The sequence below is a fragment of the Lipotes vexillifer genome, unplaced genomic scaffold (genome assembly GCF_000442215.2).
Source record: "Lipotes vexillifer unplaced genomic scaffold, Lipotes_vexillifer_v1.1 scaffold792, whole genome shotgun sequence".
NCBI classification, from domain to species: domain Eukaryota; kingdom Metazoa; phylum Chordata; class Mammalia; order Artiodactyla; family Lipotidae; genus Lipotes; species Lipotes vexillifer.
In genome coordinates, this window is record NW_006795663.1 from 128,890 (window position 1) to 145,508 (window position 16,619).

The following is a 16,619-nucleotide window of genomic DNA, read 5'->3' on the forward strand; positions in this document are numbered from 1 at the left end:
TCCTGCTGATGCCTTTCTTGGTCTTCTAAATCTGGATTACTTTGGGGGAATAGAGTCTGCTTACAAGTTCCACTTGCATCTTAGGGAGCCTGAGCTCTGGCTACACTTGTGGGGAAAAAGGAGAGAGCACAGGCCTCCACAGGAGTGGCTTGGTGGATAGGACTAACCCACCCTAAGGAGGCTTTGTCCTGTGAGCCCTAGCAATTCTGGGCTAGAGAAAAATTGTTGGAGGCCATGTTGGCTGACGCAGTACCTCCTGCACTGGACTGAATAAGGACTCCTCAAGATCTTCCCTCCTTCTAAGGCATTTCCTCACAGCTGCATTCAGAAAACATTTTTTTACTGTTCCTTTACCCTGGAATGGGCTTCCCATACCCATCTCTGTGGTAACCACCCCTCCAAGTGTCCCCCTCCATGAATCTTTCCCTTTCCCCCACAGACAACCTGTTCTCTCTTTATCCCTAACTCCAAAAGGCCAATTTTCTCTTCCTTCCACGATTTGTCTGGGGGATACTCTGGAATTAAGATTTTCTGCCACCCTGGTGGGCCTGAAGAGACCTTGGGAATCTGAAGGAAGGCATAGAAGAAATTACAGTCTACTTGGTTTGGCTCTGGAAAGGGCATATGAAGTCTAAGGTGATAACCACTTCTAAATCTGACATTCAGGCCAATGGGCTGCCCTGGAAACCGTATTGGCCTGAGAGAAGTAACAGTGCTATTTCAGGCAGAGGCCAAGAGGTCACGTAATGGTAAAACCTGTAACCTTACCCTGTTCACCAGGGCCAAGGCTTGTCTTTAGGCTGCAGGGTTTGGTTGGGGGTATTTGCTGACACACCTACCTCTCCAGGGACTCCAAATGACCATCAAGAGTTAAATCATTAAACTCCAGATTCTGTGATTCCATGGTCGAAAATCCAAACAGGTAACACAGCAATCTACACCCTCACTCACACCTCATTCCAGTGAACCTAGCAGCCCCCTCTCCTATCCTGCCAGGTCTATGAGCACAGTGGAAGGACTGGCTCGTGGAGGAGGAGCTAGCTTCCAGGGGAGTCTGTGTCCTCCCTCAGCCTCCCGTTTCCTGTAGCCCTGGGGTTACTTGTTGCTGGGTCAAAGGAATGAAGCTTTGATTCAGGAGGATGGCTCAGGGAAGGGCAAACAGTTACTTGAATTGAGAAATATGTTCTGGCACTAGTCATAAGGAAACACTTCCAGGACTAGTCAGTTCTCAAAGAGGACCCCTATTGGGCCATGTGCTATATTCATTCACAAACATCATCTGATCAAACCCCACCCTATGGAACAAGAATTGTCTTCAGTTTACTTTTAAGGAACTGGACTCATTAAATTACAGGATATGGTCATAGGGCCAGTGAGTGGAATTGGAATTAAATATGATGGAACCTATGCTTGCTTCTGTACTATGCTGCTTCTCAGCAAAGTAATGACAACCACCTTAAACTCTGTGACAAATTTTCACTATACATCTAATGTGAGCAAAAATATGGTGGATTAGTCTCTGCCAAAGTTTCATGGACAGCATTTTTATAACTATTGGATGATCAATATCTGTAACTGAAGAGCAGTAGTTTGCCATCAGCTCTTCAGTTTAATACACGTGCTTTTCAATCATGGGAATACATCTAGATTTAGATCTTTAAAATGCAACATAGTCCAGCATTGGCCAGATATTGCCCCTCCAGTGTTGTTCACCACTGTACTTAGTTCATGTTTAGCTCAGGGCCAGAGATGGCCATTTATGCCATCTCTCTTTCTCTGAATAGGGAGGAATCTGATTCTCCCTAGTGAGGAATGGCTTTTTTTCCTCTCAGCAACTTCATGTGCTCTTACCACCTCAATAACCAAGCGTTTACTTCCTGTCTACAACTAAGGGGACCAGAAAGGACTTACAGAAGAAATTAAAATATTTTATCTCAAACAAATTTAGGTGGTCACTTTTTCCTTGTCAGCTTATCTGAGCTAACAGGAAAGCATAATGAAGGCCTGTGATTCAGCTGCAGGCAGGGCGTCTGCCTGAGCAGGTCACACCCTTTGGTCTCATTTTCCAGGAAAAGGAAAGAACCTAAGATAATAGTATTCACGATTTTTAACGAGGCAACATTGTATCTGCTCTCAAAACTTGCTCTCTTGAAAGATGACAAGAGTTAACAGCTGGTTCTTTGATAACTGCTGTCATCACTTGTTATTGGCTCATTACTGGGAAATCAGAAAATGTCTTAGAGAAGAATGTAGGAAAAGCTCCAGCAATAATTGATTTAAACACACAAGCTTGGAAACAGACGTGCTTACTTCGGCAGACATTATGGGCTCTCACGTTCTGACATTTCCTGATGGAAATATAAAAAATATTAATACCTTCTATTCACTTTCTACTCTCAGGCACTCGCTCTGCAGGACTCTAGACCCTACATAAGTATTCACATGGTCCCAACTTCCTTCTTTGTTCTAGCCCCAAGAACAAAAGGGCCTCGTGCTCCCGCTCCACGCACACTCCGCCCTCCCTGGTTCTCCCTACCCCCGTTCCAGTGTCGGAGCCCCTCCGAAGACGGCCCAGACCTCCAACCATCCCACGAGTCTCCATCCTTCACCTCTGATCCCATCTCGGGCTCGCGAACCTCGGGTTCGGCTCAGTCTCCGGGGTGTGCAGTGGAGCGGGCACCCGGGCGGGGGGAGGCGGGGAGTCGCAGGGCAGGGCTGGGGGAATGCTGCCTGGGGACCCATAAATCTAGGCATCATCTGGATAGGCCAGGGAAGCTCAGCTGGGGCGGCCTGGGCCAAGGGTCAAGAGAAGAGGCCTGGTCCAGCTTTCCAAATTGGCAGCAACAGGTGGCCCGGGCGCCGGGGGACCTTGGCGGGGTGGGGGTGGTGGGTAAGGTCCCCGGAGCCCCGGGGGCGGGTCCTGCTGCCTCGCAGCTTCCCCATTGGGCGCTGAGAACGTCACTGCTGCGACTCTATGTAACATGTCCTTCCGCCACGGAATGTAGTCCTCCTCCAGACTGCAACCTGCCCGCCCGTTCCGCCCCCTCAGCACTCCTACTGAAGGTGACTGTGCCAGGCGAGGACGCAGAGGGGCGGGGCCCCGCGAGCTGGGAGCCAGGATTGGGTGGGGGGCGGGGCGGCGGAGGGATTGCGGCGGCCCTTTAGCTGGGATAACCTTGAGGCTGAGGTAGCTGATCCCCGCACTGGACCGACGCGCTGCGACCCTTCGGACCTCTGTGAGGTAGCAGCGCATCCCGAGCCTGACGACGTCGGAGGTGAGCTTGGGGAGAGATTGGGCCATCCGTCCCCACCGGGGCTCCGTCGCCCCTGCCAGTGCGGAATCAGTGTGGCGCAGGATCCGTGGCATCTTGGATTCACCCGGTTAGGGTCTGAAGAGACGAGAAAGGCTGCTCGCGCCTAGGGCCTCCTCTTCAGAGCCCCCAGCCCCTGCTTCTTCTGAAGGCAGATGGGTCAGCCAGCCCCATTTCTGCCCCAGTCCCTAACCTTCCCCCACCCCCAGTCTGGTCTCATCCTCCCCTCCCTTTCCCTCTCTCTTCTGTCTGGTCCCATCCTCGTCTTCCTCCCCTTATTCTCTCCTAATCTGATCCTTTTCTCCCTCAGTCTCCCTCCCCCCTCCCCCCCACGCTCGTCTCCTCCCCTTCACCCTTAATACTCGCTTCTCGTCTTCATCCTGTCCGTGTCCGCCTCATTCTGATGCTTTCTTTGTAACCTCTCCTTGAAACTCCTTCTTTAGCTCCGCTCCCCCGTCCCTCCTCCATTCGGATTCTGTCCCCTCCTCGTACCTACCCCGATTCATGCCCTGGCTCCCGCCCCTCCCCCTCCTCTCTGGTCACGTTCGCTCCACCGCATCCCTCTTTGCAGCCTCCTTCTCGCCACCCGCGTCCTCGCCCCTCCCCCTCTGTTCTGGTCACGTCCGCCTGCTCTCCCGCCCCCGCCCCTCGGTCTCCCATCTCAGTCCTGTCCCCTTCTCCATCAGAGTTCCCCAGTCTCGGGCTCGCCTGCAGCCCCGGGCCCGCGTCCCGGCGTCACCGCCCGAAGTGCAGTGGTCTGCGGATGGGCGGGCTGGCTCGCGTGCGGCGGGGAGATACAGTGGCGGCCCGGGGCGCAGCTAGAGGGTTACGTAACTCTTGGTCTTCCCCGCTGCAGAGGAAGAAAGGGTGGCTGCCCTGTGGTGGCGCGTTCCTGTTTTGTGCCGCCTTGAATACGATGGGGCGGCCGCAGGGCTGCTCTTGTTCCTAGGAGGTTACTGGGCTCCATCCCGCCAAGGCGGGGCTGCACGTAGCGGCCCGGGACCCGCCCTGCCGCGCCCCGCTCCGCCCCGCGGGATCGTGGACCACTGACCTTCGGGCCCGTTACCGGCCAAGCACCATCTCTGGCCCGACAAGCTTCCGCATGCTGCTCAGAGGCCTCCTTGCGTTCGAGCCACTCACCTGGCTCCCCGCCTCTGCTTCATGTTACTTAACAGATGCGGCCGATTGTAGAGCGCGGAGGCCACGGGTTGGGGTGGGAGCAGGTTATGGGGAGAGTAGAAATACGTCAAGAGCTTGGTGCCACGTGCCTGCATTCACTCAGTAAAAACTCGTGTGTAAAGAGCTGTTTTGGGGAGCGGCGTGGACACCAGGATGGCTAAAATGGTTATAGCCCACGGAACTCACCGTCTAATTAGGGAAAGAACATGAAAGTTATCAGTGGTAAGTGCTGTGAGGAAGGTACACACTTCCTGCTGGGGGTTGAGGGGAGGAGGCCTCACACTGGGTTTGAAGAAGCAGGAAAGCACCTTCCAGTCTGAAGGTTATTTAAAGACCCAGTAATGGAAAGGCATCCCTTGGCTTCTTATCTGTGTCCTTGAAGCCCAGGACGCTGATCCTCCTCTGCACAAATCAGCCTGATAGTTGAGGTCCGGGCATGATTGACAGAGGCATTGGGAAGTTGGAAACAGGCTTTTTCTAGGTCAGGTTTAACTCATTAACATACTGACATGAGTAATTGTGGGAGTTAATCCTGGACCTCAGTTTCCCATGTGTAACTTGTAACATTTTTCCTCTTGATTGTTGAAAGGATTGGTTGATATATACACACCTACATGGATATATGTTGAATACTCAGTGCAGTGTCTAATCTCAGGTGAGATGCCTCCAAATGTATTCTTTAGGTCACTGAGCGCAATTACTTAAATCGTAATTGAGTGCAAGGGCTCCTCTTCTGTCTGCCATCCCCAAACCACATACTCATAGTTAATCTTTGGGAATCAGGCTCTCTAAATAGCAGACATCTCCTGGAAACCAGTCCCCTCCAGGGTCCTGGTACAGTGTTTACAGAGTAACTAATAATGTTGCTCTTCAACTCTCCACTTCCTACAGGGGCTCTTTGGTCCTCTAGACAAAGGAAGGCAGGAGGGGGATAATTTGCAGCCTTTGGTGTTTATCTACAAGAGTAGAAACATACTTGGAACCCCAAGACTGAAATCTTCACCTGTTCCATTCCCACCCACTCTTGGTAGGGTTCTAGGATTTGCTCAGCCATCTGGTTAAGTGTGAGGTTAGGATTAGAGGCAAAGGACAGTAGCTCCTTGTTGGCCCTAATGAGGGTGTGGCCACTCCCTGGGGTAGAGAGGAGGGCCTAAGTCAGGACTCTGCAGCATTGTTAGCAAGTAATTTGCCCTCAGGTTGCCTGAGGATGCTGTTGGGAATGCAGTGGGCTGTTCTGAGGGGAAGAGTATGTAACCCATCACCAGGTCTGTGTGTGTAGGTGGGGGAGGCTTTGGGGAAGATGACTCAACCTTTGAATTTATCTGCTTTTAAGAGAACTCTCTTCATTGGGTGAGTGGGGAAACTGCATTGTGGTCTTTGCCGGCTTAAAAAGTCCCCTCTCCCCTTTCAGTGAGTCAAATAATGAAGCATGCATTTCCCCCAGTTAAAAGTGTCTCAACTAAGTGACAAATGGTTGGTGGAGGTCCCCAGGCTCTCTGTACTGCGCTTAGGTGCAGCATGGCAGAGCCTCATGCCCAGGTGATAACAGTCTGCACACCTATATTTCTGAGCCTTATGCAGTGGGCATGGCAGCCATTTTGGGAATACGGGTTGTAGTGGACATGAATAACGATGACTTAAAGAATGTCCTTGAACTCATTTCTGAGTTACTGGACTTGAGCCTAAGTATATGGACATTAGTCTTCTGTCTAGGGCAGCTGCTCTCACTTTAAGCACTGCATTAGAAGTAAATAATTTTAGTGTTGAATTCACAGTTTAGCCAAGAGCATTATTGGGTCTTTAAGAATTGCAGCCCCAGTGATTTGGCAAGTTTGGTAGCTGTTACTCCAGACAGCTAGCACCTTATGGGAGGTGCTTCTGTGCTTTGAGTATTGTGACATTAATGTGGGGTCACAGGAAAAGCCATTTTATTTCTTAAAGCTGTTTATTAATGTTGAGGCAGTGGAAGAAATAAGGAAATGGTTGAGAGCAGGAAGGTAGGAAAAAAATGCAACTCTTGATTACAAACTTTCACTACAGGGTTTTTTATTTTTCTTCAGCTTTCATGAAGGCACACCAGGGTGTGTTATTTTGGATAAGAGCTGAGGTGAAGGTAGCGGGAAATGACTCATTTGACATTATCTTTATTTCTGAATCATTCAAAATATCCACAGTCAAACCCCAGTTAACTGGTACAGCGCAAGACTGAGTTGTCCATGGGAGCAGAGTTTTCTTGCAACCTTGTTGAGGATCTTGTGAAATATGTGATTTATTTCGTGAACGGTCTTATAGGACCTTGAGTCATCACTTTAAGCATCAATTCTGATACAGATAGGAATAGAACTAAATGAAGACCATTCTTTTTTTTTCTTCTTCTTTAACCACAAGCCAGCCTTAGACTAGATAAATGAATAGGCTGATTATTTGGGGCTTTGTTAAAGAAGCTGTTTTGGGAAGGTGAGCCAGCGTGGGTGGTCAGGCAGCCTCTGCTCTACCTTTTGGCCTCCTGCTATTACTGCTCAGCTTAGGAGGGGAGGTTGGTAGGGCCACCAAGTGGTGCAGCCCCGCCCTTGCAGCCGTTTTTCCTTCATTGGTTTGTGCTGGTCTGCACGTAGGAGGGAGAGCCAGCCTGCAGTACTTCTGGTGGCCTCCCCCAGTTCTTTCTATAGGCAAAACTCCTGGGGAACTGTAAGCCTCTCTTTCCTGACGCCAGCAAGCTGTGTTTGGAGGTCAGATAAGGGCTTTAGTGGGGGAGATGCCAAGACCAGATATGATAGGGCAGAGGTTGCTGGTCATAGCATTTCAGAGTATGGACCAGCTCAGCTGATGCAGTTTAAAAAAAAAAAAAAACATTCTCTGAAAGGAGTCTCAGCCCTTCCAAACATTTAATCAACCAACAGATAACACTTAACTTTAGACAACTGGTATCCCTCCTGTCTCAGGTGATGAGCGCAAAATAATTACTCAGCTGAGTCAGTCATGGTATATGAGACAAAGTCGTACACATTTTGGAGGAGTGCTGGAGTTTTGATCTAGTTGAGTCAGGGAAACGAAGACTTGGTAAACAAAACTATCCTGATACCTAATATCCCTCTTTTGTTATTACATTAGAGAGCAGATTAACACATGTCACCCATCAGATGGGCAAACATTTTAAGAATCTGACAGTATCAAGTGTTGGCAAAGGTGTGGGAAGGCAAGAAATCACTTTACTGGTTGGTTGTAAGTGGATATAACCACTTTGGAGAGCAATTCAGCACTATTTAGTAAAATAGAAAATAAACATACCCTGTGGCCCAGGAATTGATCTCTGGATATAGAAGCTCACACCTGCACAAGGAGACATGTACTAGGAGAGTTGTTATAAGTATTGATTAATGAGGAAAAATTGGGTTTAATGGGGAAATGACCAGCCAGTAAGGGAATACATAAATGGTCTAGTTATTCACTGGACTAGTATACCAGTTCAAATGAATTAAGTAGATCTGTGTACCAACTAGACAAATCTTAAATGTGCTGGAAAAGCAAGTTGTTTGATGATGCCTTACAGTATGTTACTTAGGGTACTTTAGAAGACAGCAATAACATAGGGTTCGGTATAGATACAGACACCCTTAAATGAACTAGAAGGATACAAAATTCATGACACTGGTTGGGTATCAAAGTTCATGATGGGATGTGGAAGGGTTGGAGAGACCTGGGAATGGAGGAAAAATGACCTGTATATAATGATAAATTTTTGTTCTAAGTCTAAAGAAAATATGGATTTTTGTTTTTAACTTTTGGCCGCACTTCACAGCTTGTTTGGCTGCACTGCACAGCTTGCAGAATCTTAGTTCCCCAACTAGGGATTGAACCCAGGCCCTTGGCAGTGAAAGTGCAGAGTGCTAACCACTGGACTGCCAGGGAATTCCTGGATAAATATTAATGGTCAGTTCTGGGTGGTAAAAATACAGATGTTAATATTTCTTTCTTTAGTTCAAAACAAAACAAAATAGCAGCAAACCTGTGATGGTTACTGCAGGAAGACCAGGTATACTAACTAGGTCAGTGCTCTGGGAGAGCTGGCACTGCCCTTCCTCCTTTCATTCCCCCCTTCTCCCTGCAGCTGCGATGCAGGGCAGCTCTTCCTTTAAATGCTGAGCCAGTGCCTCCCTTTGCTGAGGCCATGACCCATCCTGGTGTTGTACCTGACTTGCAAAGGCCCCAAATGAGTGTCCCAGGTTCCTTGCTGCTTCCAGAGTGTAAATATCATGCCCTGAAGCATTGCTTCATAATTTTAAGCCTAGTAAGGAACACAGCGCAGCAAAAGGTTCATCTAAACTTCCTCCTTCAGATTGAACCAGTTCTATTCTCCGAGCATCTGCGATCAAATCCTCGGCATCTGAGATGGTAGAGGTTTCTCTGTCGGGACTTCCTGCCCTGGAGCTGAGTGGTCCTTTTGGGGGGTGGCTCATTTAATATCAGCTTTTGTGCCCTATTGCACACTCGGATTTGAAATAGGACCTTGGGCTCCTGCTTATAATGTTTGTCACTTAGTTCTAGCCCTGAATAAAAGAGAAGGGAATTTTACTTGAATCTACATGTCGGTTCATTTTGTTTTGTGTAACCTGGTGACACCAGACTTTGCTTTCTGTTATGGGGCCTGCTGAGGGTAGAATGGACTTAATACAACTCCCATCTCTTAGCTAAAAACTGCTTGTCCTCGCCTCACTCCATATGCAAATACACTGTTGTCATTACTCTAACTGTATATGAGGATGAACAGCCATTCACTTCAGACCTTATTAGGTTCTATGGCTGGCCCAGCACCCATTTTGATCTTCTTGCTACCATAGTCAGATTAGTGCCAGTCTTGGGAATTACATTTTTCTGCTCCATCATCTAGGAACAGAGCTCCTAGAGAGCAGGCTGGCCTGAATGCCTTGTCCAACACGTTGTGATGCAAACTTTCTAACGGATGTTGGTGTTCTGAAGATTTGGGAATCAGACCTTCATGCTGGCTTGTAGACTTAAGAGGTGTAGGTAGCAAATGGATGTCAGAGCGAGAAGCACAATCATAGGTACCAGGTGCCATCATCATTGAGTTAGTCTGTATGGTGAGATTGGCATCAGAGCAAAAATTGGTGCAGGGAGCCCTGGCTGGTTAAATAAAGATTTTATGCAGATGCGGGCTCAGAGGCCAGGCTGGTTTACTAGGGCAGAATGATGTGGGCTTTTGTGAAAGCTAGAATTGGTGGAGTGAAGCGTGATTCTTTCCCAGAACAACCTGCCAACAGTACTGACACTAAGTGGTGTTGGGTATGTTTTCTTTTATGATTTTCACCCTCAGGTTTCTGAAGAGTGACCAAAGAATTGTGTCTGGCATAAACAAAACTATAGCTTTAAAGAGCCAGGAGCCACTTGAGAAAGGCAAGGTGGGAGTAGGGGCCCCTGGAGCTGAGCTGTGACTGTGCCTGCTCCGTCCTTTCGGCCCACACACAATAAGGCCTCTGATGTTGTCTCGTTTCTCACAGAGGAGAAATGGCTCTGACGAAGGTCCTACAGCAGGAGCTCAGGCTCAAGAATAAGGCTCCCATACCTGAGCACAGCATTTGCTGCCATCGGTGGCTATGCTGGGCCTCCATGGCTGGCTGGAGGTTGCCTCTGCATGTCTGTGCCTCCTGCAGAGGAGGATGCTGTAGTGAGTCAGACTGGCATGAGCTGGCCGCGTCTGCTGGCAGGCACCATGCAGACAGCCAGCCGGAGGGAGGGCAGTTCTTTCCAGAGGCCCGCCCTGAGAAACCACCGCTGAGGCTGCTGTCCAGGGGCTGGGGGAGAGTCCAGAGTGTGTTTTAGGTAGGATGGGCAGCTTGTGCTCATTGAGAAGAGGCTCATTGGGCAGGAGAGCCCTGACCCTCCCTGCAAGGGAGGCTCCGGGGCAGAGCCTGAGGGGATAGAAAACCAGTTGGTGACCTGGGCATGAGACATGAAGTCCCTAGTTTGATAGAGGGCTTTTAAGGACGTGGTGAGATGTTGTAGGAATATGGACGGACTTGCTGACAAGCCAGCTCTTTTGGATTGCTGGTGTGCAAATGCACTCAAACAAAATTTCACTTGTTATTTTTGTACCTAGTAACCTGGTTAAGCAAAAGATCAGAGCTTGCAGACCTCAGATTTTTTTTAAAAAAAAATATTTATTTATTTATGGCTGTGTTGGGTCTTCGTTTCTATGCAAGGGCTTTCTCCAGTTGTGGCAAGCGGGGGCCACTCTTCATCGCAGTGCGCGGGCCTCTCACTGTTGCGGCCTCTCTTGTTGCGGAGCACAGGCTCCAGACGTGCAGGCTCAGTAGTTGTGGCTCATGGGCCTAGTTGCTCCGTGGCACGTGGGATTCTCCCAGACCAGGCTTGAACCTGTGTCCCCTGCATTGCCGGCAGATTCTCACCCACTGTGCCACCAGGGAAGCCCTCAGATTTAATTTGAGATGGTGAAATAGGGTTAGTGTTTGAGCCCAGTATAATTGTATCTGCTAATAGCATCTCCTGTCCTTGAGGCAGCCCTTCTGTACCAAAATATCCTTGTCACAAAGATTTTGCTCTGATGCTTGAGGACAGACTAAACAGGAAAAGAATTTTGTTGGATTTGGGCATGTGACTAACAGGTTTTTTGGCACAGAGTTGTCCTATGGACCATATTAACTTTTCTTTTTTTTTTTTTTGCACTTTGAGATTCTGAATAGATGAAGGTTGACTTTTTTTTTTTTTTGGCTGTGCTGTGTGGCTTGCAGTATCTTAGTTCCCCAACCAGGGATTGAACCCAGGCCCAGCAGTGAAAGTGCCAAGTTGTAACCACTGGACCACCAGGGAATTCCCACGGTTGACCTTCTTCGGTCAGTGAAACTATCCTGCAGTACGTTTGTGATCTAGGGCCTAAGATGCATTATCCCACCTCTACTGTGTTTAGAATATTCCTGAAGTGCCTAGAGCAGCAGTTGAACAGTGGAACAGGGAGCTTCACATTTGTTTTAATTCCAACACTTTTACCAGGATGCTTTTAAATATATCATGTTCAGAAGAGGTACATTTGTAATTTTCTTATTATGAAAGTGTTTAGTATCAGTAAATTTTTTAGTAAGGAGAAGAAATTTGCAATTTGCTGTAATCCTACCACCCAGGTAACATGTTGATAATATTTTGTTATATATCCTTCCAGTCCTGTTATATATGTTTAATTTATTGCCCCTTCCCGCCCCCCCTCCCCAAAGAAAAAGGAGAGGGACCAGGTTCTTGTATAGAATAGTGAAATGTTAGTAAACCAAGGTTTAAAGAGACTTTAAAGGAAGGCAATCTTTGGGGTGTTAGGGGAGGGGATAAAGCATCGCAAAGGAGCCATTAAGAACTGTCTTACCTGCGAATTTTCTGTTACCAGTTTCTTGGTATTTTCTTGGGTGGCTTCTGTGTTTTCATTTATAACATAGCTGAATCTCTAGGAACAGCTACTACCTACTACTACCTGGATACCTGGTTTTTAAGGTAATTTCTCCATTACCCCAAAGAGCTTTAGGTGCACTCAGCTTTTACCTTAATCCTTTTACAGTTCTGCACGGCAAGCCTTTCTCAGCTCCGAGCAGTCTTTGCAGGTGGGACCAAGGAGCCACCCTGAGCCAAAAAAGAGCATTATGTCACTGGAAGCCCAAGCCCAGAGAACACAAGGTGTGACCCAATAATCAGTGGCTCCAGCCGGATCTTTGCAAGGAGACCCTAATGTCTCAGGTCTAGAGAAGATCCAACTGATGATTTTTTTTTTTTCTTTCGGTACGCGGGCCTCTCACTGTTGTGGCCTCTCCCGTTGCGGAGCACAGGCTCCGAACGCGCAGGCTCAGTGGCCATGGCTCACAGGCCTAGCCGTTCCGCGGCATGTGGGATCTTCCCGACCAGGGCACAAACCCGTGTCCCTTGCATCGGCAGGCGGACTCTCAACCACTGTGCCACCAGGGAAGCCCCAACTGATGATTTTTAAGAAGAGTCGGGTTAGTTACTTCAACCCACTCATTGAGATCACAGTACAGTCCTCGCACTGGATGACTCCCTTCGCCTGGAGGCCACAGCAAGGCCTGTGTGTTCCAGTTGCCTTGGTGTGTCACCGGGCACCATCTCTTCAATAATGTTCCCTTAACAGCCAGACTCACCTGAGCCCAGATGCTCTCGAGCTATATACACCCTACTTCAACCGTGAGTGCAGGTAAAGGGACCCTGGCTGCCCAGGCCGTGCTGTCAGGAATTCAAAAATTCCTCAGATTTTGTGGGGAAAGGGACATAGGTATGACTTTGATTTTGACAAAGAGGCATTAAGATACTCTGAAACATCATTCAGTGAACAACTGGAATACCCCCAAGTACTTGGTGCTAAGGGATGCAAAACCAAATAGGTCACGGAGGAGAGGATGTTTTCATTTTGGTACCTGGTATGTTGTAGGGAGTCAGGAAACACTGAAAGGAACAGTATATGTGCCATGTGGAATAGTTAGCTGGTATCTTATTTTCTCATTTTTAAAGATTCAGTTTCTGTAGCTGGGGACTTGTAGCCATCAGTTTTCAATAGCTTACAGGAAATTCACTCACAACTGGTTGCAAAGCTTCTTGGGCTTTTCTGGACTTGTTGAGGGTGGCAGAGATGGGTTTAGATGCATGCTTTGTTCGAGCCACCCAGAGAGGCCACAGAGTCGGGGATGGAGGAGGAGACAGTAAGGGTTACATGTATGGGGTGCCTTGATTTGGAGCCCTGAGATTTAGGAGGTGGTGGGACAGGGTGAAAGAAGGGCTTGTTCCTGAGCCTGGGCTGAAGCACTTAGGCGAAGGATTTGAGAAGGAGTAACCCTTGGTCTGAAAACTTGATGAAAGGAATGGCATTCTGATGAGGCATGTCAGGCTTCTGGCTCACATCCTTCCCTGATGGTTCTTGAAACACTGCTTGGAAGCTTCTCAAGTCTCTGTCTATAATCAGCTAACTAACTGGCTGAGTGAGTTTAGTTGTAAAGTCAGTAATGAAGAAAAGCAAAGGTCGGGGGCAGTTGTGCCCCTGGTCAGGATTGCGACCTGGGCTGATTAATTACCTGGAACAGATGGTCTTTGTCACTACGGGTGGTGTACTTGTCACTCTTAGGAAGGGAATTGGGTGGTGCATTAGAAAAGATCAGCTGGGGGAAAGATTTGACAAGTGTTAATTTCTTCATAGTGCAACTCTCCTGTTAATGTAATTGTAATAATTTTAGAACCAGACTAGTACCATTATGGTTATCCTTGGTTTGATGCAAATTGCTTTGTACGTCCTAAAGTCCTTCTGACCAAAAGTACCATATGTAATTTTTAGGTAGAGATTCCTGGGATGAAAGATTTTGCATTCAGGGTTCTGGTTGAACTTTGCTTCCTGTCCAGGGACTGGTTTTTATTGCTTGTCAGTGGGCTGGGACCTACACTCCAGCCTACGATGAATTGAGTAATGGACTTAAGTGGTCCTGTGGGTTAGAACTAGAGGACTGCCTGGATAGTGGTTGTCTCTATGACCAGGAAAGTCACTTTGGGTTTGGGTGGGGATTGTTAAGAGGCCGTGTGGATGCCCCTCCCCATAGCAGATGTTTGTAGCTTTGAGACAGCTTTTCATACAAAGATCTAGATTCACCAAGGTACTAAACTAGGGGTGAGTTTTTATATCCCTGGAAGATTGGTTACAACTTCCTTTTGAGGAAGCTCCTGCAGTGCATGTAAAATGATGTTATTTTTATAGGATTAGCAGGGAAGCTGTTGAGGTAGATATTAGCCCAGTGTAAGGCAGGCGTGCTTACAGTGGATGCCTGGGACGTACACGTGTTGGGTACGTGGTTTTAACTTGTTCTTTGAGGTCTTTTCCACTTGCTTACAATAACGTGAGCCCGTGGCCTGACTTGAGGAGCACCCACACAGCCAGAGCGTGGCGGGGCTTCTTGTGGCTTCTGAACAAAGCGTGCTTGTTGAGTTAATGTGTAAGCAGGAAACAGCTTCCTGTGCCAAGCTGTATATTATAGCCGCCTCAGGCTTCTCAGACTGATCACTCTCTCTTCAGCTCCCCTGGACCCAAGACCTCAGAAGCCATGTCGAAGCCCCATAGTGATGCCGGGACTGCCTTCATTCAGACCCAGCAGCTGCACGCGGCCATGGCTGACACGTTCCTGGAGCACATGTGCCGCCTGGACATTGACTCGCCGCCCATCACGGCCCGGAACACCGGCATCATCTGCACCATTGGTGAGTGGGGGGTGCCCCCTCCCCCTGAAACATGGGCTTCCTGAGACAGTGACCTTTCCTCTCCTGAAAAGACTAAATAAATGTGGCAGACCTGGGTACTGAGCAAGATGCTACAGAGATTCTTATGAGAACTGATCAGAGGAGTTTGCAATAAAGAATTCTTATGCTTTCTGCGTTCTGCTAAAGGTAAAATTTAGAGGGTATCTTCCTTAGCAGAGCATCTCAGAGACCTAGGGAAGGATCTTTTTGACATGCTCTGTACAACCAGAATTCTGTAGTTGGACATCTGTCTGGGTTTCACGGAGAGCATAGAGGGCTGGCCAAGACTTACCTAGGCTTTCCTAATTAGATGGAGCCTGTAGAATTTGAAGGAAATGGGAGATGTCCTTCTAAATCAAGAAAGTAGGCTAGCACAGTAATAGTCATGTGTATGTTTTTTAAAGAATTTTGAGTTATTTGGGGGAAAAATTATCAAGAGTTCTTTAAATTGAAGCAAACTTAAAGTGTTATTCCTCCTTTGGATAATTAACACTTAATGACTTTAAAACTTTTTTTTTTTAAACTAGGCCCAGCTTCCCGATCAGTGGAGATGCTGAAGGAGATGATTAAGTCTGGAATGAACGTGGCTCGTTTGAACTTTTCTCATGGAACTCATGAGGTGTGCCTCGGCTGGCTAGTTTGGCCACTGGGGCAGCTTGTAGGAAATGGGGTGGGGATGTCGTGTTCATTTAGCCAGGGTGGACTGGGCAAGAAAGTGTGGGTTTTACAGCCAATGGGAGGATTGATTGTCTTCACCAGCCCATCCCTACTTCCTTTTCCCCGTCTCCTGCCATCTCAAGTGGCCAGGTCTCCTCAAGCAAAGAAGACCTCCTTTGTAATTGGCCCTGGTTCTTCCCAACACCTGTGCTCCATTAGCCCTCACCAAGGAAAGTGTGCAAGGGTTCTCCTGGAAACTCCTCTAACCCATGGAGCTTGACACTCCTGCCCCAGGGTTTCTGTAACAGCTCATAACTGTAGTGACGAACCAGTAAGTTACCCTGCAGGTTATTCTGGCCTAGTTTAGACCCAAGATAAACTGGGCAGGTCCAGGAGAAGGGTTTCCATTATTGCAAGTAAAGACTGGGTCTAATGCACTAACACTATCTGGCGTATAATACCTACCTAATCAGCATTGTGTTCCCAGCCTGTCCCTTCCCGGGGGTTTTGGTACGTTAAAATAAAATAAAGTCAGCATACTTCCCTAGCAGTCTGCTAGGAGTGTCTTAGTGCTGGGGCTGTTGATGAGCTGACCTGACTCGTTGGACCTTACCCAGGGACCAGGTGGCAGCTATTGGGAAGTGCTCCATTCGTGCTTCTGTTCCCAAGATCAGAACAAACTCATTTTGAGGAGTGTGGGACCTGCCTGAGGGACAGTGCCTAAACTTCAGGTTCAACCAAGGGCCATGGGATTTCATCCTGGTATTAACAGAGGAGGAATGGGTGAGGCAAACTTTCCCTCCTCTTGACCTCTGTATTTCCTGTTCAGGATAAAGAAGATGCTACCCTGTAAGGTCAGGAGGTGAGGGGTTGCCCTCTGGCATTTGGAAGTTGGTGTTCAGTTTCAGCTAAAAATAAAGCCTCAGGAAGTGCAGTCTAAGAGGTGAATTCCTCCTTTCTGGAAACATGAGAATCTTCATTGTAGGTTTTCTAACCCATGTTCCATAAACAGTTTATGGCCTGGCAGGTATCCGGCCTCCAAATATCATGAGGGCCTGACCAAGTTTAGATGAACTGTTCTCAGCAGGCACCCTGGGCAGGTTAAGACATCCATGGATGGCATTCTGTAATTTTCCAAAGGCAGGGCGTCCTCGGCAGGAGTCACTAGGCATT

At 48.1% G+C, this 16,619-nt stretch overlaps 1 protein-coding gene across 5 annotated transcripts in view; it reads left to right on the forward strand.

Moving 5' to 3' along the window:
• The first annotated feature begins 3,048 nt into the window (after nucleotides 1–3,048).
• PKM (pyruvate kinase M1/2) overlaps nucleotides 3,049–16,619 on the forward strand; it is a 26,469-nt gene continuing 12,898 nt past the window's right edge. The window contains exons 1-4 of one of the 5 annotated variants that reach the window (XM_007467837.1): nucleotides 12,095–12,182; nucleotide 12,494; nucleotides 14,585–14,750; nucleotides 15,317–15,408. In XM_007467837.1, the coding sequence (XP_007467899.1) occupies nucleotides 14,597–14,750; nucleotides 15,317–15,408 (246 nt within the window). In that variant the 5' untranslated portion in view covers nucleotides 12,095–12,182; nucleotide 12,494; nucleotides 14,585–14,596. Of the gene's footprint in view, nucleotides 3,276–12,094; nucleotides 12,183–12,493; nucleotides 12,495–12,649; nucleotides 12,712–14,568; nucleotides 14,751–15,316; nucleotides 15,409–16,619 lie in introns of those variants that run through there. The other 4 variants (XM_007467833.1, XM_007467836.1, XM_007467834.1 and 1 more) reach the window with 4 other exon arrangements.